The sequence below is a fragment of the Melanerpes formicivorus genome, unplaced genomic scaffold (assembly GCF_026170545.1).
Source record: "Melanerpes formicivorus ecotype bairdi unplaced genomic scaffold, bMelFor1.0.p_v2 SCAF_7, whole genome shotgun sequence".
Taxonomy (NCBI): domain Eukaryota; kingdom Metazoa; phylum Chordata; class Aves; order Piciformes; family Picidae; genus Melanerpes; species Melanerpes formicivorus.
In genome coordinates this window covers 17,247,003-17,274,662 of record NW_027142359.1, presented here as the reverse complement: position 1 = coordinate 17,274,662, position 27,660 = coordinate 17,247,003, and the positions used below count along the sequence as shown (strand labels likewise).

At 43.9% G+C, this 27,660-nt stretch overlaps 1 protein-coding gene across 1 annotated transcript; it reads right to left on the bottom strand.

Annotated features, from left to right (window-relative positions):
* LRRC8C (leucine rich repeat containing 8 VRAC subunit C) lies at positions 1-24,884 on the bottom strand. Its single transcript, XM_068141222.1, has 3 exons — positions 24,732-24,884; positions 8,641-8,782; positions 1-6,184 (listed from the first exon to the last, which is right to left on the bottom strand). Exons 2-3 carry the CDS (start codon positions 8,776-8,778, stop codon positions 3,914-3,916), a joined length of 2,409 nt encoding a protein of 802 aa, XP_067997323.1. The 5' UTR covers positions 8,779-8,782; positions 24,732-24,884; the 3' UTR covers positions 1-3,913.
* Positions 24,885-27,660: the final 2,776 nt, after the last annotated feature.

Below are 27,660 nucleotides of genomic sequence, written 5' to 3'. Positions count from 1 at the left end.
TTCGTTATTACAAAAGAGCATTTTATTTCCTTTTCTTTATTTTTCTGGGTGTCCTATATAGCAAGGCAGCACTATGCAGGTCTGTTATTATATTAAGATTCTTGCTACACAGATTAGAAGTTTGTCCATTTGGTCAAATTTCAGTCTTTCCTTGGCATTCTTACAGGACTTGTCACCACTTAAGCACATGAATTATTGGGAGTGCTAAAAACGTGATATGAGACCTGGAGCAGGCGCTTTCCAATCAGAATTGGCAGAAAGTTGCTGGGCAGGCTAGATGCAAGAGGTCAGCACAAACAAATTGACAAACTGGGAGATGCACCTCTCCAGCTTTTAATCAGAAAGTAGATTTGTTTTTTGGGCTTGATATTCTATTAAGGTTGTCACCTTATTTTTTACTCACTTTCTCATCTCTGCTTCCATTATACAGAAGATTTGCATTATGTTTAAGCAATAATGTAAAAATGCCTTGCCAGAATTCTGAAATTGCTGTACTTGTGAGGCACCTGATTAATGCAAGTAGTTATATAAACTCTTTGTGTGTGTGTATATATATACATAAACCATGCCAAAAGTATTATCCACAAAATGTCCATTCAGTCTAAGTCAAATACTAGAGGTCACAGAAAAGCCTAGTATGCAATGCATGTGAATATACATATGAGCAGTACATGAATCACTGAGTAAATATGGCACTTTTACAGATTTTCCTGGATGTCACACAGAATTAGGAAACAATCTTCTCTTAGTCGACATGTTTCTAAAAATACTGTAATGGGGGTTTGGGAAATAAACCCCACAGACTCTACACAGTAAGAACTTTAGAAAAGTCAACAGTGCAGCTACCTGAGTTTGTTTCATTAAGTTTAATCAATGAACAGTAATGTGATATTTTATCGTTCACTGTGAGCCTGAGGGTTGCCTACTCACAAAAGCCATGCTGCCTAACCCTGCTACAGATAAAACAGCACAGCTCTCCAAGCATGTGGCTCGGCAAGATAAGGAACTGACGAAACAGCTCAGCACCTCCAAAGTGACTTGTCCCACCATCTCCTTGCCTGGGGCTGTGGCTGAAGAATCCTGTCCCCTTGCAACTCCCACCCTAATGTCTATCCAGTCCTTGAGAGAGCTAATCCAGCACAAAAATCAATCCCTTTTTTTTTTTTTTTTTTCACTGGCTTTTTAGCTGGTTTAACAAGTTGGTTTGTCCTGTGGAGGGATCAAACCAGCACCAGACCAGTACAGGTACAAGAGAAGCAGCTGGAACATGTTGACAGGAATAGGGAGCATGGGAGGAGAGAACTGCCCCTTTTTGGTGGCAGTGAGTTGTTTGACTGAGCTGTCTCAGGAGATCCAAACCCTTGGAGGAGATACAGTTATTAGTGCAAAAGTGCTTACACCAGTATAGTTTATTCCTATCAAAGTGAATAAAGATATGCCAGCAGAAGGCACTTTATGCTCATGTAACTGTGTCCACATGAGGGGTTGCACTGGTACAATTGGTAACAAACTACCCCCATCTCCTGCACATGATCCCCTAAGCGATATATTTACAAAAATGGCACAGAACAAGTCTCCAACCTTCAGTTACGAGGCGTGCATAACTTCCACTCAGAAAACAGACCAGAAACTCCACATGAAACAACATTAGACGCAAAATAAATTAGGGCTTTAAAATGCTACATGTAGGAATATAAAGATCTGTTTAAAAAAACCAACCCCAAACTTTAAATGTAATCCCATATTTCAAATCTAAGTAAGAGAACTGTACAGCTCCACCAATTACTTGGACATTTTAAACAGTTTACATTCATCAGGGACAACAGCACTTTGGTTTACATAATTAGGTTAATATGATCAATGAAGCATTTCTCTCCCTCACATTACATCAAAGTGAAATACATTTAGAGTATATGTACTGCCAAGCTGTTCCAGTAAGTGCATTCTACACACGAGTAAGAGCAGCTCTCACAATAGCTACATCAGTTACAACTCTTTTAACAGAAGTCACTAAAATCTCTTTTAAAAAGCTTGCTTTGATTCCTTCATGCCTGACCCATTTTTGATTATCACATGGATCTCCTCTGGAACACAGCCAAGCGCAAAAAAGAAGTCAGGCTCGGTAGTGTGGCAAGCCCACATACTAGATTGCATAGCACACCCTGGATTAACGAGGAAATTCTCATTTTAGTCTCCCCACCTTTATAAATCACTCTTAAAACAACAGTATGCTTTTGTACTAAGCTCAAGAACTGACTAACTGTAGCTCAAGACACACAATAGCAGTTAGAAAACATTTAAGACCAACCAGCCTGACAGTCATCAAACAATTATTTTACATGATTTTCAACAATCAGCAACTCAACCTCTGCAGTTTATGAACGGTGTTGGCCCCTAGAAAAAGAACTACTTTTTCCTAGACGTTCTTGCAAAGCACCTATCCTGTGCCTACATCTGAGTGTTGTTGGATAGGACAAAGAGTTCTCCTCCCATGAGAATATTTTACTATCATATGGTAGTATTTGATTAGCTTAAATTATCTTGTGAGCAGCATGTGAGTTATCTCTAAAAGAAAACTCTCTAAAAGAAAACAAATGGCTGGAGTAAATAAACAACTTCCCAACCCGATGCATAAACATTACAGATTACTACATTATTTAAAAAACAGACTTCCAATTGTATGATTTCTGATTTAATTACTAGCTGGGAGATGAAAACAGAGCCTTCATCACTGTCCTCTGGTAGGTTGAGACTTTTGAAAAGTTAACATACTCACTTACTCTCATTTTTGTAAATCTACAAATGTTCCTGTGCTGAGCTTGGTTGTATGAGACCCAAGTTCAATTAAGGAACATATTAGATGCTATTTCCTTGTCAGAGCTTTAGAAACTAACCATGATTGCACTTGTTCTGGATCCCATTCCTGCAATGTGTCAAGCATCCTGGTAGGGATGTGAACTGAGGGGGGCAGAGGGCACTTGCTCCCTCGCAGGATGGGGGGCTTAGTGGAGCATGGGGATTTTTCAAGACCGTGTTTCATCTTGCTGGATTGACATTTCCAGCACAGTGAATTCCATGCACCCCTTCTATTCAAGATAGCAGCCATGTCCCTTTGGAAAACCTTCAACATGAGTCACTTCAGTCTTGACTCCTCTGTGAACTGTGACCTTACTCTTCCTGCACCACAGAGGAGGCGGCAGTCAGTGCTTCCTGCTCAGCATGGTATGTGAATGCACAGCTCAGCTGAACTTGCCAAAAGGCCCTGAAGGAGCTCTGCATCCTCCCTCACACCCATTAAAATACATTTTAAAAAAATCTTTTTCACTTGCTTAGACCATCTGAGAAAACCATGTCATAAATAAAAAACCACGGTCAACCCAGATTTGATTTTTTAAGATGTTGAACACCTTCTACTGCCACTGAAGAAGAGAGGAAATAATGCATTCAATGCTGGCAGCACCACCCATTGAAGACCACGTCCTAAGGGGTTACCAATAACCAGGAAGACAATATAATCATCTGTTACAAATGATGCAACCCAAAGTATACAGCTTAAACACAGTTTCCCTGTTGGGATTAGGCAAAAGAGGAAAAAAAAATAACAATAATAATAATGATAAAAAGAAAAAAAGTCAGTAGATAAAACCATTTACCTTTACCTGTAAAAATTAACTTAGGGAGGCCCTTGTTCTCAGGGCAAAACAAACTTAAAAAATATCATAGAACAGTGAAAAAATACCAGAAACTTTTATTTAAAAAATATATGTACTCCTTAGTCCAAATTTGTTTACACAGAAAGGATTTGTCTGAAAAAGGGAAAGAAAATAATGACAAGCCTAAGTGCATACTCGGAGTATGCAGTTTCTACAGGCTATTTGGTAGAAGCGTTGTTTCTGTAAAACTCAGTGAGAAGTTATTCAGCTTTCATTTGTTCCCTGACGTCAGAAGGCAACGTTTCAAATAAGGTGTCCTCTACAGTGAAACCGGTCCGCTTCAGAGCTCTACATTCACCAAGCTCAGGAGGGAGGATTTCAAAGTGATTGCCTTTAATATCCAACTGGGAGAGGACTACCAAGTTACCAATCTTAGGTGAAAGAACCGACAGGTTGTTTTTCCCGATTTTCAGAGTCTTCAGTTTTTTGCAAAAGTATAGTTCATCTGGCACACTCTCCACTTTGTTGCAAGTAATGGAGAAGTATTGTAAACTCTGCAGGACTCCTATTTCAGGTGGGATAAAGCGAATGTCATTGTAAGACAAATCCAGATATCTGATTTTGTTGCATAGGAATAGGTGGGATGGAAGAACTTCAATCTTGTTATGGCTGAAGGAAAGTCGTTCAAGACTGGTGAGCTTCTTTATATGCTCTGGAATGTATGTGATACTGTTGTACCACAGCTTTAGGATTGTCAGTTTTCGCAGATGTTGAAAACTTACTATTTCTTCAATGGATTTGAGGTTGTTTTCCTTTAGATCCAATTCCTGAAGACTGAGGAGGCTGAAGACTGCATGAGGTATGCGCTCTAAATCACAATGAACTAATTCCAGCTGTGTCAGATTGACCATCTTCTTCAGGTTGTTGAGCATCACTAACTTCGTGCCATCATTATGGATGCACAATTTTTGCAGGTGACTTGAAACATCAACTGCAGATTGTGGGATTTTGGACAAATTACTTTTTATGTAAAGAACTTTAAGGCTTTTAAGTTCCCGAAAAGACTCCAGTGTAATGTTTTTGGAAATATCGTGACTCAGGGAGCCAATTAAATACAGCTCTTCCAAATTTCTGAGGCCATACATCCAGTGTGGAAGTTCTCTGATGTCATCGAACTTGACGCTCAAGATCTTGAGATTCTCCTTCAGAAATGCCAAGGCGGCACTGTGGATCTTCACAGAGCACTGGTGCAAAGAGAGCTCCTGGAGATTGTCCAGCTGTGCAATGGTTGCTGGTATCATTACGTTATTAATTATCTCAAGTTTCAATGACTGCAGCTCAGTAATTTCAAAAACTGTGTCTGGTAGTCCAGAGAGCATGAAAAGCTGCAGCTCCAAATGGCTATGGGAGTTCGTCTGCAGCCTCTGTCGCAGCTTGTCTGCAGTCCACTCGTTGTTTAGGTTCAGCTGTTTCAGTTTGTTTTCACTGACTTCAGACAGGAAGACAGCAAACCGCTTGGAATAGAGAGGATCATACTGATCGATCATGTGAAGCATAAAAGCAAAGTCATTCCTGACGTCAGGGATGTCATCGATTCCTGTCTCTTGCCGAACATATTCAAAAGAATATTCTTTCAGCGAGCGGTAGAACAGCCAATAGAGTGTATAAAGGCATGTGAGGCCGTAGATGCTGACAAAGCATAGGTAGCAGTAAGAAAGTTTAGAGAACAGATGTGCCATTGTGTGATTACAGCAAAAATTCTTATATCCTGTCATGTCTTCGATATCAACATTACAGACTACTGTAAAATTAACTTCTGAGACAAGTGCTGTGTTGTAGGCAATTATAATAAGGAATTTAATCACCTTAAGTACAGTCTGGCGAACGTACATGACGTAGAGTATATCACCTTCCTCAACGTGCAGCCTAAATTTCTTCACCTTTTCAAACAGTGCTTTGGCCTGTTCACCTTCTTTCTTATCTAATGCCCCAGGTGTTCCCTTATCCACAACTAACTTCTCCGGGATTGATTTTAAAGACTGTGTCTTGACCAAAGTTCCTTCAGCGCTTGGCTGACCAGTATTAGACTTGTTTATGTTGTTCTTCCTGTTATCCTTCTCTTCAGAGTCTTCCCCTGACACTTCAGATAAGGCTCTTGTTGTCCAGGGAGAATCAAAACATTTCCCAAGTATTGAAATGAAGTGTTCAATTTTGGAGCTTGATCCAGGGAATTTGAACCAAAAGTTACTACAGAGCATGAAGACCAGCGTGTGTATAAGGACGAGGTAAGGGAAGTACTTGGCATACCAGTGCAGAGCACGTTCATAGCAGACCTGATTTATAAAGCTGTATTGCTGAAGGTCCAAATCAGTCTTCAGTCCTTTCATTTCAACTGTAGCTGGAGGGGTGGATGGCTTGGGTGGAGGAATGGGGGTTGTGTCTGGGATTGTGTTAAACACATTTGAACTATTTGATTGGTTCTGGCAAGGCAGCACACGCTTTGGAAGGCATATTATCTTGTCTTGCATGACCTGAAACACACAAAAAGATATATTTTAAACTAATGTACAAACAATGCTGGCAGTACCAATGGGTAGCTGTCCTTGGAGTTCCTCCAGCTGCCAGGCATTCCTCCCCACAGCCTGGCACTTGGTCCCACTGTCTGTGCTATTAGTGTTCCCAACAAGACACTTGTTCTATATGCCACAACTAGGTCACCTCTTTTCATCTATGGTTAGTTTTCCGTAATTTGAATAAGAGGGCATTCAGATAATCTAGTAAAAGGAAAAGTGGGAGCAGTGCTTCCAGAAAAGACCAGAGATCTCCTGCATTGCTCTCTCCAGAGACAGACTGTTCTTCTCAGGTGTATTCACCTTGGCTACATGATGTTCAGCAATAGATTTGGCTTGAAAGTAGCATAACTGCATTCATGTGGCTGTATGCTCACACTGTGGTGTCTTATCACATCAAAAATGGCTGACAAAAAGCTGACATGGGCATATCTATCCTGGGACATTATTAATCTTCATTCTTAATACAGACAGAGAATTGATGGCAATTTTACTCAGTTCTTACACACATACACGGACACAGAGTCCTCATACCACGCACCCAGGGGAGAAAAAGGAGCTTTGGACTTCTGTCCTTAAATCTGTCTACAATACAAAAACTCAAAACCAAACAAAACAAAACCACCAAATCCCAACCAAACAAACAAACCCAACCAAACAAAAAAACCCAACACAAAAACTGGCCATCCATCTCACTAGACTGAGGTCAGAGTGCCTTTAGAGACCAATCACCTTTAAGCTGGGATAACAGTTTAAGCTCAATGCAAGGCTCCCCATATGTCTGAATTTAAAATGCTTCTCCATGTGATAAACCAAAGAGCTCTGCTCCTTACCCTGAATGACTAATCAGGATTCGCCCAAAGAAAGAATGCATGTGTAGTGTAGATGTGTTCTTTGAGATCATGGCTGTGGAAAGCACTAAATACAGGGTATGCAACAAGAGCTACCAACATCAGATGCACCTTGATGATCCACCCGGGTGCAGGGAGATGGTGAGATGAGACCACATATGTTTTGAGCACTATCAGTGCCATAACTGTTGACATGTCAAAAACTCTTGCTGGTGAATGCTATTCTAATACACACCCTTACTTACACTCTGAATTCATGCCTTTGGTAATAAGTTAGAATGAAAAAAACAACCTATATTTACAGTGTTTCCACATATTATTTTCCAAACAAGCAGGTGAAGTTAAAAATAATAGATGGTCCGTTCTGTGTGCTTAAGCAACCACTTAGCTACTAATGTAAAAATCAGCCTCATAAAAAGAGATTTTTAAACATGGACATCGTAATTTTAAATGGAGAATACATTTAAAACTACAAAACTCCAGATGATTTCACATGAAATTTGGAACACAGGATGTGAAAATCTTGGGCCACACAAGCGAGCAAGTTCCCCTGAAAGTTGTTGGGTCCCTTTAGCTCTATTTCTAAGTTATGCCAGGAAACTTAAGATTCATGTTTGAACTAGTACTCCAGCTTTCTATTTTTGTGGAGTCCATCCCAAACAGTACTTTACATTTCTTTTCAGCTTTTGGCTCTTTAGCTAAATGTAACTAAAGGCGATTGACAGCAATGTCAATTGTTTACATAGAAGCATCCTCAGAGATACTCTGGAATGGAAGAGGCATAAAATTAGTTGTGGGTGATGTTAATAAAATAAGCACATTCATTTAAAATCTCTTTGAAGCATAAGGGCAGCAAGAATATTAACATCATCTAAATAAAGAAAAAGAGATTAAAAAAAGTTGTATTTCAAACTTCTTAACAGAAAAGTGGTAACAAATAAGAACTTCAGCTGATTATGTGTTTTGTTATGCCAAATTGCGGTGAAAACAGGCATTGAGGCACAAACCAACAGCTCTTCTCTTAGCTGGCATCGCTCCATTGAGTCTTACATAACTGCTCATTTACAGCTGGTAAAGGTCTGACCTTAATCACAGAATCACCCAGGTTGGAAGAGATCTCCAAGATCATCATGTCCAACTGATCATCCAACCCTATCTAATCAACTAAACCATGGCACTAAGTGCCTCAAACAGTCTCTTCTTAAACAGCTCCAGGGACGCTGACCCCACCACGTCCCTAGGCAGCCCATTCCAATAGGCAATCACTCTTTCTGTGAAGAACTTCTTTCTAAGATCAAGCCTAAACTTCCCCCTGCACAGCTTTGGACTGTGTCCTCTTGTTCTGTTACTGGTTGCCTGGGAGAAAAGACCAACCCCCACCTGGCTACAACCGCCCTGATGTTGCTACCTAAACAGCTTTATTCCGGAGACCAGTAAATCTTGTCTTTGCTCATGATGAACCCAAGAGATGAAACGAGATGTAATGCCATCCTTGCAGCATCCTTCTTTGCGTTGTTCTTCCAGCACCCCCCAAGCACCCCCTTGCATCTGTCCCATCTGCTTTACCTGTAATGTGCACCCGAACACACCGATCATCAGCATGGCAACGGAGAGATAGTCCGTGAACACATCCCACCAGGGCTTCAGCACTCTGAATGCCGGCTGCTGCTCCGAGAACTGCCGGAACTCCGTCACGGGAATCATCTTCCTGCAAAACAGCAAGACCAGCTGCTCAGTCTCCTGCAGCCCATACCCGCTCTGTCTGTAAAAGCAAGTACTTCTGTGAGGTTTGAGAAAACTGTCTGGAAATGAAACTCCCAGGATGTGGCATAAAAGTTCCCATCTACCACCCAAGTGGTCCATCTGATGCCCTGCCTCAGAAGAAGGATGCTCATGCTGCCCCGCTGCAGCTCCTGTGAGGAAGGGAAAGTAGAACCTGGGTCCTGTCCATGCAAGTCGGCAAATCACTCTCTGCATTGCCTCCAGATGTATCTGATGGGTCAGTGAGGCCTTCTGAATCCCTGAAAATCATCCTATTCTGTAGAGAAAGTCATTCAGCTTTATACACATTAGTCTTGATCTCAAAGGTCTGCCTAAAACACTTGCCCTACATTCAAATTTCACAGGCCCTTTTAACTATCATGTTTCATTCACCCCATAGTGATTTCAGGGATGCTTTGGAATATTTGTGTGCGTAGTCACTGCAGTTTTAAAATCTACTATGTTTTAAGTGCAAGTTGCTTTACCTTCACCTCACATGTCTAAGCTTACATTATCACTTCCTCTGAAAAATCAGCTATCACATGAGCATGTACAGGCAAAGCAGCTGATTTTAATGCCTACAGCATACTGTGTACCTGGATCCATGAGATCAAACCATACTGAAACTCCCCAGTAAGATATGATGGAAAGATAAGCTCACACAGGAATGCAACAAAAATACTCCCCCAAACAATTTACAATATTTCTCTTTCAACTAACACCACAAATGCTCACTACGTTAACTTCATATCACACTAATACTGGAAGAGTTTATAATCTTGATCCAGCTGTACACTGGGACCCATTAGTGTGGGTTTGGTGCCATCCAGCTGTGCACAGGCTTGGTGAGAAACACACGCTTGCTGATACTCTTGTGTCTACAGACTTAAAGGATTCAGTTCACTCAGAGCAAGGAAGGATTCAGGCCCTAAATCCTGCAATCCATCACAAGCATACAGCCATCCCAAGAATTTATAACTGACTCACTACACTGGCCATACTTGTGTGGGAAGATGCTCACTTTGACACTTTCTCAGGGACTGCTGTGCCTCTGCTTGCCCAGCTCATCCTCAGGAGGTACCACTGTCCCCAAAGGCACAAGGTGACATCTGTAAATGAACTTGGGTTAGTAGCTTTGCAGCTTTCTAAGTGAGTAGCATAAAAACTCTTAAGACCCTGTTCCCTGCTCTGCTCTTGTGTTGAAACCTTTCTGTGTTGCTTTAAGCACTACTTGGCCAGGCAAAAGATTATTTCTCTTAGCCTCTTGTCCTTCTACAAGCTGTCCCCAGAATCACAGAATCATCAGGGTTGGAAGGTCTAGATCATTGAGTTTCAAGCCTCCTGCCATGGGCAGGGACACCTCACACTAGATCAGGTTGCTCAGAGATATATCCATCCTGGCCTTAAAAACCTCCAGGGATGAGGCTTCCACCACCTCCCTGGGCAACCTGTTCCAGGGTCTCACCACCTTCATGGTGAAGAACTTCTTCCTAACATCCAATCTGAATCTACCCATTTCTAGTTTTGTTCCATTCCCCCTAGTCCTTTCACTACCCAACAGCCTAAAAAAGTCCCTCACCAGCTTTCTTGTAGGCCTCCTTCTCATACTGGAAGGCCACAATAAGGTCTCCTCAGAGCCTTCTCTTCTCCAGACTGAACAGAACAGCCCCAACTCTCTCAGTCTGTTTCTGTAGAAAAGGTGCTCCAGCCTGCTGATCATCCTTGCGGCCCTTCTCTTGACACACTCCAGCACGTCCATCTCTTTCCCTTAATAGGGGCTCCAGAACTGGACACAGTACTGCAGGTTGGGTCTCACCAGAGTGGAGTAGAGGGGGAGAATCACCTCCCTCAACCTGCTGGCCACGCTTCTCTTGATGCAGCCCAGGATGTGAGTGGCTTTCTGGGCTGCAAGTGCCCACTGACAGCTCATGTTGAGCTTCTCATCCACCAGTACCCCTAAGTCCTTTTCTTCAGTGCTGCTCTCAAGCCAGTCACTGCCCAGCCTATATTGAGGCTTGGGAATTTTCCAACCAAGATGTAGGACCTTGCAGTGGGTCTTGCTAAACTTCATGATGTTGGCTTGGGATGCACACCACAATGCCAGATGAAACTGCACACACCTTTCACATGCCTGTCAGTCCCCAAGAGGAACACGGACTATCCTCTGAGCACTCGGAAATGAATAGGCTATCAATGAAAACAATGGCAATGTAAGCCTGACTTCACACAGCCAGGCTGGAGGCTCAGCAGCCTCCATGCAAACAGACCTGAATTGCTGCGGTGGCTGTGAAGGAATGCAGCATTCATTATGAGTGCATGCAGTCCGGAGCCACAGTTCTGATTTTTATGTGCCTGTCTTGCAAATGCTCAGTAGACATATTGGGGAAGATACATCTCTACAGCGGAGAGCAGCTAGGGTAGCTACTGGAACAAACCTTTGTTGCCTTTTCTTTTAGACACACTGGGAAAAGAAAATTGATCTCATAAATTAGAGGTGCCCCATGCACCTCTACATGCCCCACACTCCTTCAGCTGAACTCCAGGAGAGGAGACTCTCCACTGGCAGCTCCAAGCTGAAGAACATCATGCACCAATCACTCTTCCATACCCATATGTATTTCACTGCTACTGGCAAGGAATTGCCCTCCTGGTTTTTATTTCCTGGTGACTGGCAATGACTGTTGGCAAGCTTTAAAACATAATTTTTCTGTCAAGCATTGAAAACTAGAACATTCTTAAAGGAATACACTAATACAAATGTTAACTAATCAGTTGCCATGCAACAACCCTTCTGAAAGCTCTGTAACACATATACCACTGTCAGATCAGGCTTTGAGGCCAGTTAGCTGGCTGGAAAGCCATCAATAGGCCCAACAATACGTATCAACAGATTGCTTTTAAATCACAACTTTTTTTTTTTTGTTTCCCCCCCTTTAATAATGGCCTATGAGGGCCTTTCACATTCTGATGCCACAGCCTCTAGAGGTTTGTAAGGTTTTCCCAAAAGTATGGACAATTTGAGTGTCAAGTAAGGCAGAGTCATGTTCCCAGCAGTGGAGAGTCCTGAGAAAACAGGAGTGCTCACATGCACCAAAACATGCAGAGACCCAGTCCTCACTGGTTAGACATGTGAGGAGCTCTGTGTATCTGGGCCATGGTGCTATGAAAGCCAGCTGTACTGAAACAGGGGCAGAACCTGACAGCAGAAGCAACTAGAAACTATCCTGCAAATTACTGTGCAGGGACAGCTTTTAAGACCAAAAATTAATTTGGCTCTTGCAAATGATAGGTTTCACTCTGTATTTTTAGGGATCTTTGTTGAACTATGTATTTGCTTTATATCTTCTAAGTGTTGTGTTGTGTGGGGTATTTAGATGAAGGCAGATGGTTTCTGGCACTGCAAATACAAGCTCCCCTTCAGAGGCTGCTGATTGCATAGCGTGACTCCTCATTAGTAGAGTGCACATAATGTTACCCTGGTTAATGGGCCAAACAGAGGGAGATCCACATACAGCAAGCCTCTCTGATCTGTGCTAGAAAACCCACCTCTGAGGGTGGAGGGTTTGCAGTCCAACACTAGACATCAAAATCTACCTGCCACTTATGCTTTCCTTTAATTTGAAAAAAGAACATGACTGTTACTGAATGATGGCAGTACTAGTGCACAGAGCAATGGGAAATAACCCCAAAATGTCTAATGACAGGCAGTATTTTGTAACTTGAGGTAGAAAAGACATTCACAAGAAGACTGGACATGAAAAAGTAGGATAATGGTTTTCTAGCATCCTCTGGGGAACCTGTAATACTTCTCCCCTTGCTGCACTAGCAATAAAGAGAAAATGCTTGAAAGAAGTGTATAGTAGCCCAGGCTTACCAGTGCTGCTGGTATCTGCAGGTAGAACTGAATAACATGATATTGGGTTTTATTATCTCACTCTCCCCTCTAATTTCTTTCCCATTCTGGCTTGTCCAGTGACTGAAAGAACATCCATTAGTGGTGGCTCTGAGGTCTCAGAAAAGAAACAGCAGGTCCAGATGGCTCAGAGCAAACCTGAAAACCCCTTCCTGGCTGTGGCTAGGAGTCTGGCTCTTCCCAGTGCTACACTCAAAGCCACACCACTGCCACGCTCATTTACAACCACATGTAAACCAGGCATGCACTGAAGAAAGTGATTCAGTCAATCATGAATTGAAACAAATCAAAACAGGGATGCTAAAAAGTCACACTGCAGGTCAAATCACAGTAATTTCTGGGACAGCATATCATCTACTGTAGATTCAGATCTCTTCTTAGAACATGGAGATAGAGGAAAAGGAGTTCAACATTCCAAACAGTGAAAAATAAGACAGCATTAATAATTTCAATTCACTCATATTCAAAATGCTATTTAATAGCACAACACATCACAGCTGAGAAGTGGAGTCTGATTTATGTTAAATACTACTTTAACCTACTTTGGGAATTCTGAACTCTAAATATTGGATTTTTTCCAACTAAAATCAGAACTCATTCTCTTTTTTCTCTCTTGCATTTTGAATAATCTTCAGTCTCCAGAGGGAAAAACCCAAACAACTGTACATGAGATAAATAATCGAGTATTTAGCTACTAGAAGGAAATAAAAAGGAACGTGGACTAAAAAAAACTTGTACTGAATGCAAGCAGTGCTGCAGAAAAATGCTGAAGGTTTGCCAGATTAAATAAAACCCTAACAAACAAATAAAAACCCAAACCAAAACAAACCCAACAAAGACTGGGGAGAGAGAAATTACTAAATTTATTATTATTTTACAATTTCTAGGACATATAGAAAACTCAATGAGTGAAACTGAATACATAGTAAGATGAAATACTGAAATCCAGGTACAAGGAAGATGTGATATTTACCCCAGCAGAAAAACTAACTACAGGAATCAGCTAATGCATGGGCAATTTCAAGTGAGACAACAAGTCAATGTGACCTAAAAGAGTTATGGAGAATAAATAGATCCAAGCCAGAGAGAAAATATTGGAAACAAATTAGACTTAATAAATCAAAAGACTGAATCACATAATGGCTGTGAAATGGCCACACTGTGGAACAAACTAACTTCTCAGCAATTGACCTTCATCAGAGGGAATAAAGGAAAGTACTGGGGACTGTTAGGAAGCAATGACAGCTCTTGCCAGTGTGGCTAAAGAGAAAATTTGGAATGTTTTACAAACTGGGCAGCCCACATGATGTGCACTGCAGAACAGAAAAGAAATTAATTCACTAAGTTCCTGCTCACTGGCAGCTGAGAGGATGCTCAGGCAGGGAGCGTGTGGGATTTATGGGCCTTTGCAGCACTGGTGCCCCTGAGGCCAAGCAGTGCAGCCAGGGCTGCTGGGCAGCAGCCAAACCTAAGCCACCAGCACCATGTCTGCAGGGCCCCTATGTGAATGGGCACAGAGATGCTGACAAACAGAGTTTCCAGCTGTAGCTACCCTACCTCCACCAGTAACACCAACTTGACAGATCAGCTCTCCCCAGGCATGGCACCATGTGCTCAGGCTGCCATTGTTCCAGCAGTGCTAGCTGTCACAAAGTAGTCAGCAAAATCCTGGGCACTGCAAGCTACTCCCCACAGCCTCCTGACCACTAACTTCTGTGACCAGCCTCGCAGCAGCACATGAGGGGCCAGAGTCAGACAGTCCACCATGCCACATAGGCAGACACTTGGGGACATAGAAGTTTACACACTCGACCTGTCTGAGGTGCATGGTGCACCCTCTCATAAAGTTGTATTCATCTTGCACCTTAATAGATGCTTTACAAAGAAAAATTGTATTAATACTCATAGAAGTGCCCCTCTGCTTATAAAACTGCTTTTAGCTTCTAGCAGCTGCCAAGCCCAAAGCTTTTAGCTATTGCTAGGTGGTGGTTGCTATTTTTAAGCAGATTCTCACAGAATAACTTCATTCATTTTAGGGAGCACAAGTTCATGGATTGACACCAGCCCTCAGAAGAACTGGAGGGTAGGCTTTTGGAGGAAACTGTTACTGGTGAGAGCTGCCCCACTGCTCCCACTCTGCCCCACCCCAGCTTTTAAGGCACAGTTTGTAGAGATGCTGCAATTTCAAAAAAGCGCACCGAGCAAAAGGTAGAGAAATCACTGGGAAGTCCTGCCCTTATCTCACCAGTGGTGAGTCCACTGGTGTGCATTCCTCACCAAATCAGACTTCCAGCAGCTCCCACCACCATCCCAACCACAGCAAGATGGCTGCTAGGCTGCCTGTATCATGCTGTTGGGAAAGCTGCTTACTGGTCTGCATCCTTTCACAGGCAATGCTTGGTATTAACTGACACCAGCCAGCCTGTGCCCCAGCTATGGCCTCCTCACCCAGCAAAGCCCAGAGGCCTGTCCCTGTGATTTGCTGACCATCATGCGACAGAGAAGCGACATCACTGCTGCTTTGTGTGCTGTAGGCAGGAGACTGGCACTTGTCGGAGCTGTTTGCCAAGCCACAGGTGTAGGCAAACTTAACATTCCCATAGGAAAGGAGCTTTCCTTTTGGCATGAGGAGCCTTGGGCTGGTAACTGCAGGGTCCCAAGGGACAATTCAGACTGGGACTGCTTGTTCTTTCACATCAGAGATCTACTGAAAGGACCAAGCACTGGGCTAGGCAAAACCCGCCCCCCTGGCTGTTTTAAACATACTGTATGTGTTAGGATAAATTATGAAATGCCTTTTGGGAATAGTGCTGCAAGTAGGTCTCTGGGTTGGTTCCCACACATGATTTATTGCATATTCATCTTCATTAAAGGAACAGAAGACAACACATATTTAATATGCAATGAGCTTGTGATCTACTAGCGGGGACTTGGCAAGCCTGAGTGCTGTGGGCCAAATGTGCAGGGGCTACGGTCCAGTGGGTTTTGCTTTGCAGAGGACATGACACCGTGCACTGTGAACACCACAGCCTGCAGTCCTTGATTGTAAACACTTGCTACTCTGCATGAATACCAAAGTCAATTTTCAGGTGGTTCTGTGCTGTCTAGCCTCTGCAGCCTTGGGCCAGGAGCTGAAGTCAACCAAATTATGTTCTCAACACAAGGCCTGAGGCTGCACTGAAAAGCAGAATTTTGCATTCATTTGGTCCAATTGGGAACTGCACACCAAGACACTTAAATAAGGAGGGCAATACAGGAGTTTTACAGTCAGGTAATTCTTAAATGCCCAATTTGAACAAAAGCATTGGTCTAGGCAGAGCCCCAGGGCTTAGGGCCACAGTCTCCTCTAGCTGCATCTGATACGCACAGCCTGGCACAAAAATTGGTTTGGTACTACCACCAGCAGCAATATTTTTTGTTGATTATAACTTTGCCAAATCTGTACTTTCAGTACTAAAATTAAATTAACATACAGCAAACAATTATTCAAACCATTTCTAGAAACAAACTTAGGGAAGCAACTTGTGATTTTATTTTAAACTTTCCAGATCCCTCCATGCCTCCAAATTTGGCCTGTGTATCACGGATGCAGTTTTCACTGCATTGTGAACAGCTGCCCACAGCTGACTACTTTATAAACCCTTGGAAAATGTGGGTTTGCATGTGTCTTTTGATCTCAGCAGCTGAACAGTCCATCTTCAGCATGCCCCTCACAGATCCTGGCACTGCCCATGCTGGCACCACAGATCACAGATAACAAACCTGCTTCATTTCACCACCTAACCAGGAGAGGGCTAAAAGTGGATCCAGGGACAAGGCACCAAGTCTGGAAAACTGAGATTAGACTAAGGGGGAAATAAGATGATAAGGGCTGGAATTAGCAACTCCTAATTCCCAAGAGGTGGATGTTCCTTCCTTATCTGTGTATTCTCACACACATTGCATGCACACTGAAATACGTCTGAGGTATCCTAACATTTAGTTTGGGTGATTACCTTGCTATATGTTTGCACTGACCAAAATGTGCAGCATTCAGGTAAGTGTAGGTGCTTTGCCAGTCCCTGGGTAACATAGCACAGCATGAAACCTTCTACTAACTTCTCCCTGTATTTGAGGCATTTCAGCAGACCAGTTTCCCTGCTAAGGCTTTACAGTCTTTGCTGTTTCCTGTAATTTAAAAACAAAACAAAACCCACACAAAACCCTAATACAGAAACCTGTCAAAAGGTTTTGGTTGGAAAAACTACTTTGAATGCTGGCTATTTGGGAACAGAAGACAGAAGTATCACATGCTGCCACTTCTTCAAACATGATGGGTTACTTTCCATTCCACTGACCATAAGTGAGATTTTCATAGGATAAAATGCCATGATTCTGAAGTCAGAAATACAAATAAATGACGCTCTTTCCCAAACATAAATCCCACGTTAAGGAACTGGAAAGCCATTAAAAACAAACCATTGCATCTAAACAGTTATTTTAAAAAGTCCATGTGTTTACTGCATTTTAAAACAAATTCATCTTCTTTAGGCTGAGTCTGGTGAGGAAGTGTGGCCTGTAGGAACATCAGAGCATGAGTCAGGAGTCCCCACTGGGACCCGGTCACGGGGTCCCTATGCTCCTGCTTTGGGCACAGCACCTTGACTAACATGCTGCCAATTCTCCAGCTGCAAAACTGAAAGATATCTACTTTCTTTGCTACCTTTGGTGGGAAATATGAATGAGTAATACTACAAAACCTTATGGGTTTTTTTCCAGTTTTCTGCAGTGGTCCAGTCTAAATTGATAGATAGCACATAAAAACTTCCCTGCAAAGCCACTGGAGTTAATTTGATTTTATACTACACATGACCAAAATTAAGTGTCACAGCTGGTATTAGTTTGCAATCTAAGGAGCAGACAAAACGCAATCAGCCCACAGAAGACATTACTCCAGCACCCTCAACTACAAAAGGTGTGTGCAGCCTGTGTGATTTTCACAGAGGCTACACCTGTGCCAGTGCAGATGAAAGCACACTGGCCAAGAGTAGGCTGTCTTCTGCCTGATAGCCATTTAGAGTAGAAACAGGGTTTCATTTCCAGGTGCACCGAAAGGTGAAGGCTAGAATGTGCCACATGAACTCCATCATAGCCACAACCCAGCTACTGAAAAACTGCCCTCCATTATACCAACTGCTGTGACCAAGCTCCTCCAGTGCCCTGGCTCTGCAGGTGCGCAACCATGGGAAGACTTCAATGAATCACTGGGGAATTAGTTGCTTGAGAAAACTGAAAAGATTTCCAGAAACTTGCTGAACACCTCAACCTTTTCCATTCTTTTCCCCCAGAATTTCTGAGATCCATACTGCCAATTATCCAGCATACATTCGGGCTTTGGTTACCCCCCTGGCTGCCTAACACCCGGAAGGTAGTGTAGTGGAGTTAGAGGTGGTGGTGAATTCCTCCACTCTGCTGTGGCAACGGAAGCTCAAAGGCCTGAACTCAGAGGAGACATAAGGAGGAGACGTAAAGAGGAAGTAACTTAAATAAACTGCCTTTCAAAATACACGCTGCAATTTCCACCTACACATACAGTAAGTACGCTTTGGCAACACAGCCCAGAAAATAACCTTGCTGTGTGTTTCAGTTGAGTCATAGTATTTTTTCATGTATTACGTACCAAAAGAGACTTCCTATTGTCAGCAGTGGTTTGTCTTCAACTTGGTTGGACTGAAGACAAAAAAATGTTCAGGGCCAGATTCTGCCAGATAAAATCTCAATGAAATTGATAGAAGTTCTCCCTGTACCAAGCACATAGGTCTGTGTGGAGATTTGCTTTGCCGAGTCCAAATCTAAAGAAAAGTTACACTCTACACATCCCCATGTCAAAAACTACTTCAAAGGCAATACTTACCATTTTTCAGCTCTGGGAGTAACATTCTTAGTTTATCAAGGCTCAAGCTGCCAGCCCTCTTTCCAGAGCTGCAAAGCGTTCTTAATGGAAATGAAAACCTTTATCAGCAAATCAAAGCACTGAGCAAGAAACTATCCAGTAAGTGGTATTTTAGTACTCCTGAGATATATCTAAATGATTGAGAAAAGTAAACTCACATCATGTTTTAATCAAAGTTACACCAGGTTTTCCACAAACACTTATTTAACATACTCAGATAATGAAGACAGAAAGAATGACATAGAATACCACGGGGCAGACAATAATACACAAACCAGTGCCACTCATTGTTAAAGGAACAGTCAGAAATCTCAGGCTAATACAAGTGCTCATAATAAAAAAAGTGTTCAGCTGATATAATTAAAAATTTATTCCTAATTGGGACAGGAAGTACAAAGGGTCCATTTGGAGTCTTAAGCAGCTCAACCATCTGAAAAGTTAGTTAATTTTTCTTTCATTAATGCACTGATCGAGGCAAAAACATTAAAGAAATGCCTGCTTTCATGATTTGCGAGACTTCTTCATATAAAGGATCTTTTCTGCTCCTGCTTGCATGGTACACAAGAGAGCTTTCTAAACTTTACAGTAGTCTTGTAAACACAGATCCCAAAATTCCTGGACAAACATACAGATATTCTCAGCCTGAAACACAGTTGATTAATTTTCTTCCTTCCAAACCACCCTTTATGACAAAAATTCCCAACAATGAAGTTCATAGTCTCTTCCACATTCCGGAAAGAATAAGAAATACTAAGACAGATTCAGTTCAAGCATATAAAATGGATGTGATCTACACATACTTGAAGACAAACATGTACAGCTACAGAATCAGAATCACTACTCATGTAAGATGACTTCTAAAGATAATAAACTTCAGAGGTGTGGAACACCAGAGCAAACTGAGAGTTTGGGGTCTTCAGTCTGGAGAAGAGAACGCTCTGAGGAGACCTTATTGTGGCCTTTCAGTATCTGAAGGGGGCCTACAAGAAAGCTGGGGAGGGACTTTTTAGGGTGTGAGGTAATGATAGGACTAGGGGGAATGAGAAAAAAAACACCTAGAAATGGGTAGATTCAGATTGGATGTTAGGAAAAAGTTCTTCACCGTGAGGGTGGTGAGACACTGGAACAGGATGCCAAGGGAGGTGGTAGAAGCCTCATCCCTGAAGGTTTTTAAGGCCAGGCTGGATGTGTCTCTGAGCAACCTGATCCAGTGTGAGGTGTCCCTGCCCATGGCAGGGCGGTTGGAACTAGATGATCCTTGAGGTCCCTTCCAACCCTAACAATTCTATGATTCTATGATCTGCCTAAAATCTCTGTCGGAGTTTTCCAGCAGTGTCCAGACATAGCCTACCAAAGAGAGATTGGCTCTAGACCTGTTTAATTAAAAATTCCCTTACTGCATCATAAAACAAAAAGAAAGGCTGTTTCCATCAAGCCTAAATTTTGTGGAATGAAAGCAGTTCCTGGGGGGATGAGGGAGTAGTGGTTTTGATCACACTATTGCAAATCTACAAGTCCTTGAAATCATGTTGTCATGGGTAAACGATGGCAAAGCGCAAATACTCTAATCACAGTACACTTAACAATGGTCTTTTCAATTATACAGTCTATGAACATCTTGCTCTATAAGCCTACATGACAACTATCTACCCAAGACAGCTCATCAAGCATTCACACTGACTGGAAAATGAAATAAAAAATGATGCTTACTCAGAACACCAAACTTGCATTCTGACATCAACTTGCACTTCTGAGCTGTTGTGTTTTGCCGTAAATCACACGCACAGCAGGACCTTACACTGCCGCACTCAAGGAAGAGCTTGATCTGTGCTCTGCTCCAGAGCAAGCTCCCATCTTGCTTTCAGTGTGTGGTAGTTTTAGGCTGTACCTTTAAAATTTCCACAGATCTTGTACAGGAAGTAGTACAGGTAGTAATAAAAGGAGCAGGGAGGTCATTCTGCCCCTGTACACTTCACTGGTTAGGCCGCACCTCGAGTACTGTGTCCAGGTCTGGGCCCTTCAGTTTAGGAAGGATGTTGACTTGCTGGAATGAGTCCAGAGAAGGACAACGAAGTTGGTGAGGGGTTTGGAACAAAAGCCCTATGAGGAGAGGCTGAAGGAGCTGGTGTTACTTAGCCTGGAGAGGAGACTCAGGGGTGACCTTATTGCTCTCTACAACTACCTGAAGGGAAGTTGCAGATAGGTGGATGTTGGTCTCTTCTCCCAGGCAGCCAGTACCAGAACAAGAAGACACAGTTTCAGGCTGCGCCAGGGGAGGTTTAGGTTGGATGTTAGGAAGAAGTTCTACACAGAGACAGTGATTGCCCATTGGAACGGGCTGCCTGGGGAGGTGGTGGAGTCACCATCACTGGAAGTGTTCAGGAGGAGAGTTGATAGGGTGCTTGGTACTATGGTTTAGTTGTTTAGGTGGATTGGATTGGTTGATGGGTTGGACACGATGATCTTGAAGGTCTCTTCCAACCTGGTTTATTATTATTAAATAAAATTGGAAGTGTTCTCAGTACTTCAACAGTCATATTGCTGGTTTGTTGAATTTTGGATTCCCATTAATACAAAATCACTATGTGCTATTGCCACTGAAGGGGGATGTGCTAGCATCTCCATTTTCAGCAGATCATAGTATAGCCAAGGATTTGAAATTGGTATAAAAGGCTGGATGCTGCTCACCTAAAAGTCAGTGGAAAAGTTAAAGTTTACTTCAACAAAGAGAGAAATGCATTTTTAATGTGTCTACAGGATCAAATGTTTTCACATATGCTGTTTCATATTCAATGGAACTTCGTATGCTCACGGTGACTGAAGCATCAGACACGTTCCACAGAGAACAGTGCCATTCTGTGCTTCAGGGGAGGCCTTTAAGGCCAAGAAAAAATCATCCACTGCATCTTAATGCAGGATTCTCCCAATCAAATGAAAATGTACAAAGCACATACAATGCACTATCCCACCTTTTAAAATCTGACCTAATCAAACACTACATTGTAACAGAGTCCTTCATGGGAGATGGAAACAGAGTGGACACAACCTCCATACTGGAGAAAATACCTACAAAAGTCACCCTGGTCCAAGCCTATCACTCTGGTATGATACAGCTGTAAAATCTATGCTGTCTGATTTTCTGCTTGTGTCAGTGACTAAAATGTAAGTGACCAGGAAAGCTGATCTAGGGTCTGTCAGGTTTAAAGACATTTGCTTGCCTTGGGATAGGAAGACAGCAATGCCTGCCCTGTATTATGAACAAAAGCAATGGAGCAATGTCCACACGTGTCCAAGATGGTGAAGCAAACCTAGTATCTTCATAATGAGAAAGAGATCTTAGAAACACAAATGCCAACGAAACCCATTGCATTAAATCTTGAATTTGCATCAGTTTTGTTGCACACCATCCCTGGGCAAACAGCTAAAGGACGAAGAAGAGTAAAGTTTCTGTTATGTTGAGCATGTGAAATCCAACACTTGTTACATTCTTCTGACAAATAATTTTGGAAGGAGAATGGCTTCTTTGCTTTACTGCATAAGGCTTTAAAGGAAGTATTTTGAAGTTCTCTTGTGGTGGGGCTTTTTTTCTTTTCTTTTTTTTTTTTTCTTCCTCTTCCCTAAGTTAAATTGTCTCATTTTCAGGGTTTTCTTTACTATACAGCCTTTGCCCTGCCTTTCATAACTCGGTGACAATGAAGGCAGTATCTTTTCACTGCATTTTCTCAAGGAGAAAAAAAATCCTGTAAAATTAAACTCTAGCTCCTGTTATTGTGAATTGTTTGAACAGTAACTGGGTTTTTAAAAAATTTTTCCTACTTCCCACGGCATTCAAAAAGGCTTAGGCTGGGAAGTGCCTTTCTGGTGGTGAATACAGGCCACTTCTGCCAGTTGCAAGTGAGGTCAATGGACAATCAAGGGAACTGCTCCTCCCAGCACTCTCTGACCCAGTTCATTATTTCGGGTCTTACTGTATCCTCACTCCAGGGCTAAGGCCACCTGAATACTGTTAAAACCCTCTCTCCTGACCAGCCCGGATGCTGCCCCCACTCCCATCAAAGCCTCTTATTGTGAGCCTCAAAAATCAGATACAGAGGTGGGATGCAGCTGCCTCAGGAAACCAACTCAAAGTGGTACAGGAACTGATTGCAAGATAACCAAGCATTGAGGCAAGGAATTTGTGTGAAGAATTCATCAGTCTCCAATTTTGTTCTTCACCAACAACCAGCACTGGCCCTTTCCAATACTGGACACACAAAGTAACTAAAATGTTAGGCTTTCCATCAGAAAGTTTATTTTAAAAACTGATTACAAAAGTAAGTAATAACAAAACAAACAAGCAAAAAAACCAACCAAAGTTACATTACAATAAAACCTCCAGTGAAGGCCATTAGCATTCAGACTGGAGGAAAACAGCATCACGGCTGCCACATATTTAGCAAACTCAGAATGCAACTGGAAAAGGAAATGATTCAGAAACCGCAGGTGCTCAGCACTAGGCTGCTGTGCCTCGCTGGCAGCCCCTGGGCATGGGCACTTGTGAGACAGCAGGAATCCAAGGCCAGGTTAAAACTAGGGATCAGCTCTGAACTGAGCTCATACAAGCTCTCATTGCTGATCTGCACCAGAGGGGCAAACAGGCATTTCTAGGAGGAAAATGTGCCTAGGTGACTGAATGCTACACCCTCCTGACTGCTTTCATCACACCAAAAAGAATCATAAAAGCAGATCCAATATACGGGGAGGGACAGGAGGGGAGGGCAAAGTAGGTGTGTTTGATTGAACTGGGAATTACTATTTCCAACTCTGCCATCTTTTTCTTCACTGTCTTGTAAGGCACCTTACTACCTGTCCAGTTTCCCACACTATCATTCAAGCCTACAGTGCTTTATGGGAGCAAACATGTGCATGCCTCTGTCTCCCAACAGCGCTGCTCGTAATACTGAGTCTTTCCTCACAGAAAGTACACATTCCAAAAGTAAAACAACATTGTAAAAGACCCCCATGCTTATCTTTGTAATAGAATTCCTCACTTTTAAATGTTTCCATCCTAATGAAATTCCATCAGGATACATTCAGCAGTCTTTCATAAGCCTCTCATTTTGCTTGGTCAACTCTTTCCAGTGAACTGGACAAACTGCATTTCGTGAATAAGGAACAAATCCGCCCAGCATGCTGCGACAAGGCAGAGCTGTTCATAAACCGATTTAAAATCAGGACTGGGATTTTAAAAAATCTCTTAATAAAGAGAATCACGAACGCCAGAACCTCGCAGTGCCGCCAGGGACTGCGTTCCTCCGCACCCAGCAGCAGGGACCCGGCAGGGACCCGCCAAGACCCTTTGGGGGTCGGGAACTTCGCGCAGTCTCCAGGGAGAGACTACGTTCCCCGCATCCGCGCTGCACGGCGGCAGGCACGGTGCGAGCGCGGCCGAATCGCCGCCTCCCCGTCCTGCTCGCAGCCTCCCCGTAATGCGAGGCGCTTTGGGGATTTATTTTTTTTCGGGGAAAACACCGCCAAGGGCTTCTTCCCCCGAGCTGCCCGTCTCCACGGCGACTGCCTCACCAGCCCCCACCGACTCCGCTCCTGGGAAGCCCCGCTTGGCTCCGGGCCGCCGCCCTGCGGGACACCCTCGGAGCCGCCCGAGTGCCGCGGCCGGCAGCGGGGGGGCCCCGCCCGGCAGGGGATGCAGTGTGATGGCGGGGGAGTGTGGGGGGCTGGGAGGGTGGGCATCGCGACCACTTCCCCGCGTCCCTCCGCAGAGGAAGAGGTGACGGCCATCCCTTTGAAAGTTTAGATACCCTAGTGCTGCCCAGGGACGGGGGTGGCACAGCCGATGCCCCCAGCGGGCAGAGCAGCGCCCCGCAGCCTGGGCCGGGCCAGCCTCTGGTCCCCGCGGGGACGCAGTACCAGCCCTGTGGCGGCTCTGTCCCCGCACATCCCCCAGGGCTCCCCTCTCCACAGCGATACCCCGGCTCCAGGCTCGGCGCGGCTCCGCCTGGCGCGGGAAGCAGAGGGTGCGGGGAGAAGCAGGCGGGGCACGGCAGCGCCTACCTGGTCCGCGTCCGGGCGGGGGGCGTGGGGTCACGGGCGGCAGCAACCGGGTGCGATCATTCCGCGATGCGGTACGGTGCTAAGCGCGGCGGGCAAGGCAGGGCCGGGCGGGGCGGAGAGGCTGCCCGCAGCCGCGCTCCGCCCGCCGCCGCTCCGCCCCCCGCCGCCGCGGGGCCACGTCTCCGGTCTGACGCACGCGGCGGCGGCCGGGGGGCGCCGGGCCGGGACAGGCCCCACTGGCCGCAGCGCTCCGAGCGCGCCGAGTCCGGCGCGGCAGGCGGAACGGCTGCGCTTCTCCCGCCCACGCTTCTCCGAAGGCCGGGCGGGAAAGGGGCGTTAATGGTAACCGACAGACAAGGCCTCCGGGAGGGCCCGCGGCATCCCTGGCTGGAGCGGTCGTCAGCGGTGCCCTGAGGGAGCTGCCAGGTGGGGGCTGGCTGGACAGATGCGGCATACGCGTTTTCCACGAAGTGTATAGTTTGCGCCATGGAAAGTCATGAAGGGTGATGGGGAGCCGCAAGTGGCTGGCCCCGAGCTGGCAGGCGACTGGACCGTGGTTTGGAGGGTGACAACAAAAATTGTTATGGAAAGACCTTGAACTCCATGCACTAGGCCGTGGAAGGACTATGAAGAGGCCAGGCTGTAAAGTGCCTGGGATTGCATTAACAATAGAAAAGTACCTCAAAGACTGACAATTGAAAACACAAACATCCGGCCCAGCAATCCAAAAAGTACAAACTGAAAACTGCTGGTGAAAGAGACCACATATTTGGAGGGACTTTTGTCCAACATTTCCAGGAAAGTTTTACATCTCTGGTGGAACAAAGAGACAGGACACATTTTGCATCAGACAGAGGTGCTTGCCTTGTAATGATTTGCCTCTAACCTTAGGGACAGCGTCTGTATTCCCTCAGGGGCAGCACAAATATGTAAACAAAGAAACACAAATATATAAGCCCACTGGGGGGGAGTTAATGGAAACAAATGCAACTTGAAGCAGCACAGCTGCTTTGCTGCAAAATTATTAACTGGAAAGGGATGTGGACTGAAGGTCTGCTGTGTAGAGCTGTGGGCAATTCTGATTTCATGTGTTACTGCTTCATGGACTGCTGAGGGCAGAATTAGGTTCTTCATTTGGGAGTCACTCGTGATTTATAGCAGTGGGAGTTAAGCTCATCATTTGAGAGAAGCATTTGGTTAAGTGCTTTGCAGTGCAGAGCTGCTTTCCTCAGCTGAAGCCTTGAGGCTTTCTGAGGCACCTCAAGAAATGAGGTTCTGAACCTGTCCGGAGCTGGAAGATGTTGGCATAGTTCCCTTAGCCTAAAATACTTCAGCAGTATTGCACTATTACATAACTGTAAGCATTAGTCCCGTGCTTCAGGAGATATGGCTGAAGAATGAAACAGGACAAATGGGCAAGGTTTCCATATGGACAAAAGCACTGGGTTTCTTTTTTGAGTTAAAGAAACAGTTATGGTGACTGCTGCATTTTATTTTTTTTTTAATTGGTTTCTTTCCATTACTCTAACTCCTGGCAGCAACTTAGAGAATCCCTCCCTGTCCTGGATGGTTTCTTCTTTCAAACATTTGCAGCAGTTGTTCTGTTCACCCTTTCATCATCATTTAATCTTTTCTCGTAGGTCAGTCATTCCTGCTACCTAATGGTGCTACTTTCCCCTCAACTCCTGCTCGGTTGCTCGTTTGTTTTATGGTGACACAGTGGCCAGTAATCCTGCCATTGTTAACGCTTCCTGTTGTGGACTTTTGGGTTATTTTTGTTCAGAGTTGCTGCAGTACTTGGAGGACTGAACTAAGCTTCCCCTGTGAAGAATAATTACAGGCAAGGTCACTGATACTGCAATAGAAAACATGCCCCATGGATAATTATAGCTGACAGGTTTGGGGATAGAGGCTTAGTATAGTTCTGGTACACAACCTTCTGGTGGAAGAAGGCCCAATAATTCATCTTCCGTAGTAAACTCACAATTGGGACTCCATATACCTTTGCTCTGCTAGAAAGATTTTGCTGCCTGCAGAAAACTAATTTATTTATTAGTGAATTCCTGCATTTTTTTCTTTAAAACCACCTAGGCAGGTGAAGTCTCAAATAATTTGGGGGTATTCTTTTTTACTGAAAGTATTGTTTCTGCCAAAATGATAGGCAACAGAAACAGGATTCAACCAACTGTATGACTGCAAGTTTTTACATCCTTTTTGTTTTAAATTGACTCCAGTAAAACATGGGGCAGGTCACATAAATGCCATTACTGCAAAATTAGTGCATTTGCCTTGACTGACAACTGTCCTATTCTGTCACTTATCATTCACAAACTCCAGAAGTGTTAGTGCTGCTACTGAGTGCTACCTTGAGGTCTTAACACTGCAACAGAACCAAGGGGAGTTCTGGTTTGTGCTTGGGTTAAAACTGCCACAGGCAAATTTCCAAATCCAGTTGGACAGTGGGAGAGATTGCACCATTGGTGCTTAAGTGACAGTTACTCCCTGTTCATATATCTGATTAGAATAGAACAAACCAGGTTGGAAGAGACCTTCAAGATCATCGTGTCCAACCCATCATCCAACACCACCCAACCAACTAAACTGTGCAACTAAGCACCCTGTCAAGTCTCCTCCTGAACACCTCCAGTGATGGTGACTCCACCACCTCCTCGGGCAGCCCATTCCAATGATTCTTGAGTGTGATCCAGGTTCAGGATGCCAAATCCTGAAATTGTTGCACCAACATAGCACCTGCAAGGATATAGATTCCACCTTCTACAGGTCCTTACTCAGGGTTTTGTTGTTTGTTCTTTCTTTTTTTTTTTTCTTTTTTTTTCTCCTCAGCTCTTTACAGTCCCTTGATAATTTGAGGATGCACCTTGAAAAAACTCAAAGCCATCCCATACCCTAAAGTTTGGGGTTCCAAGAG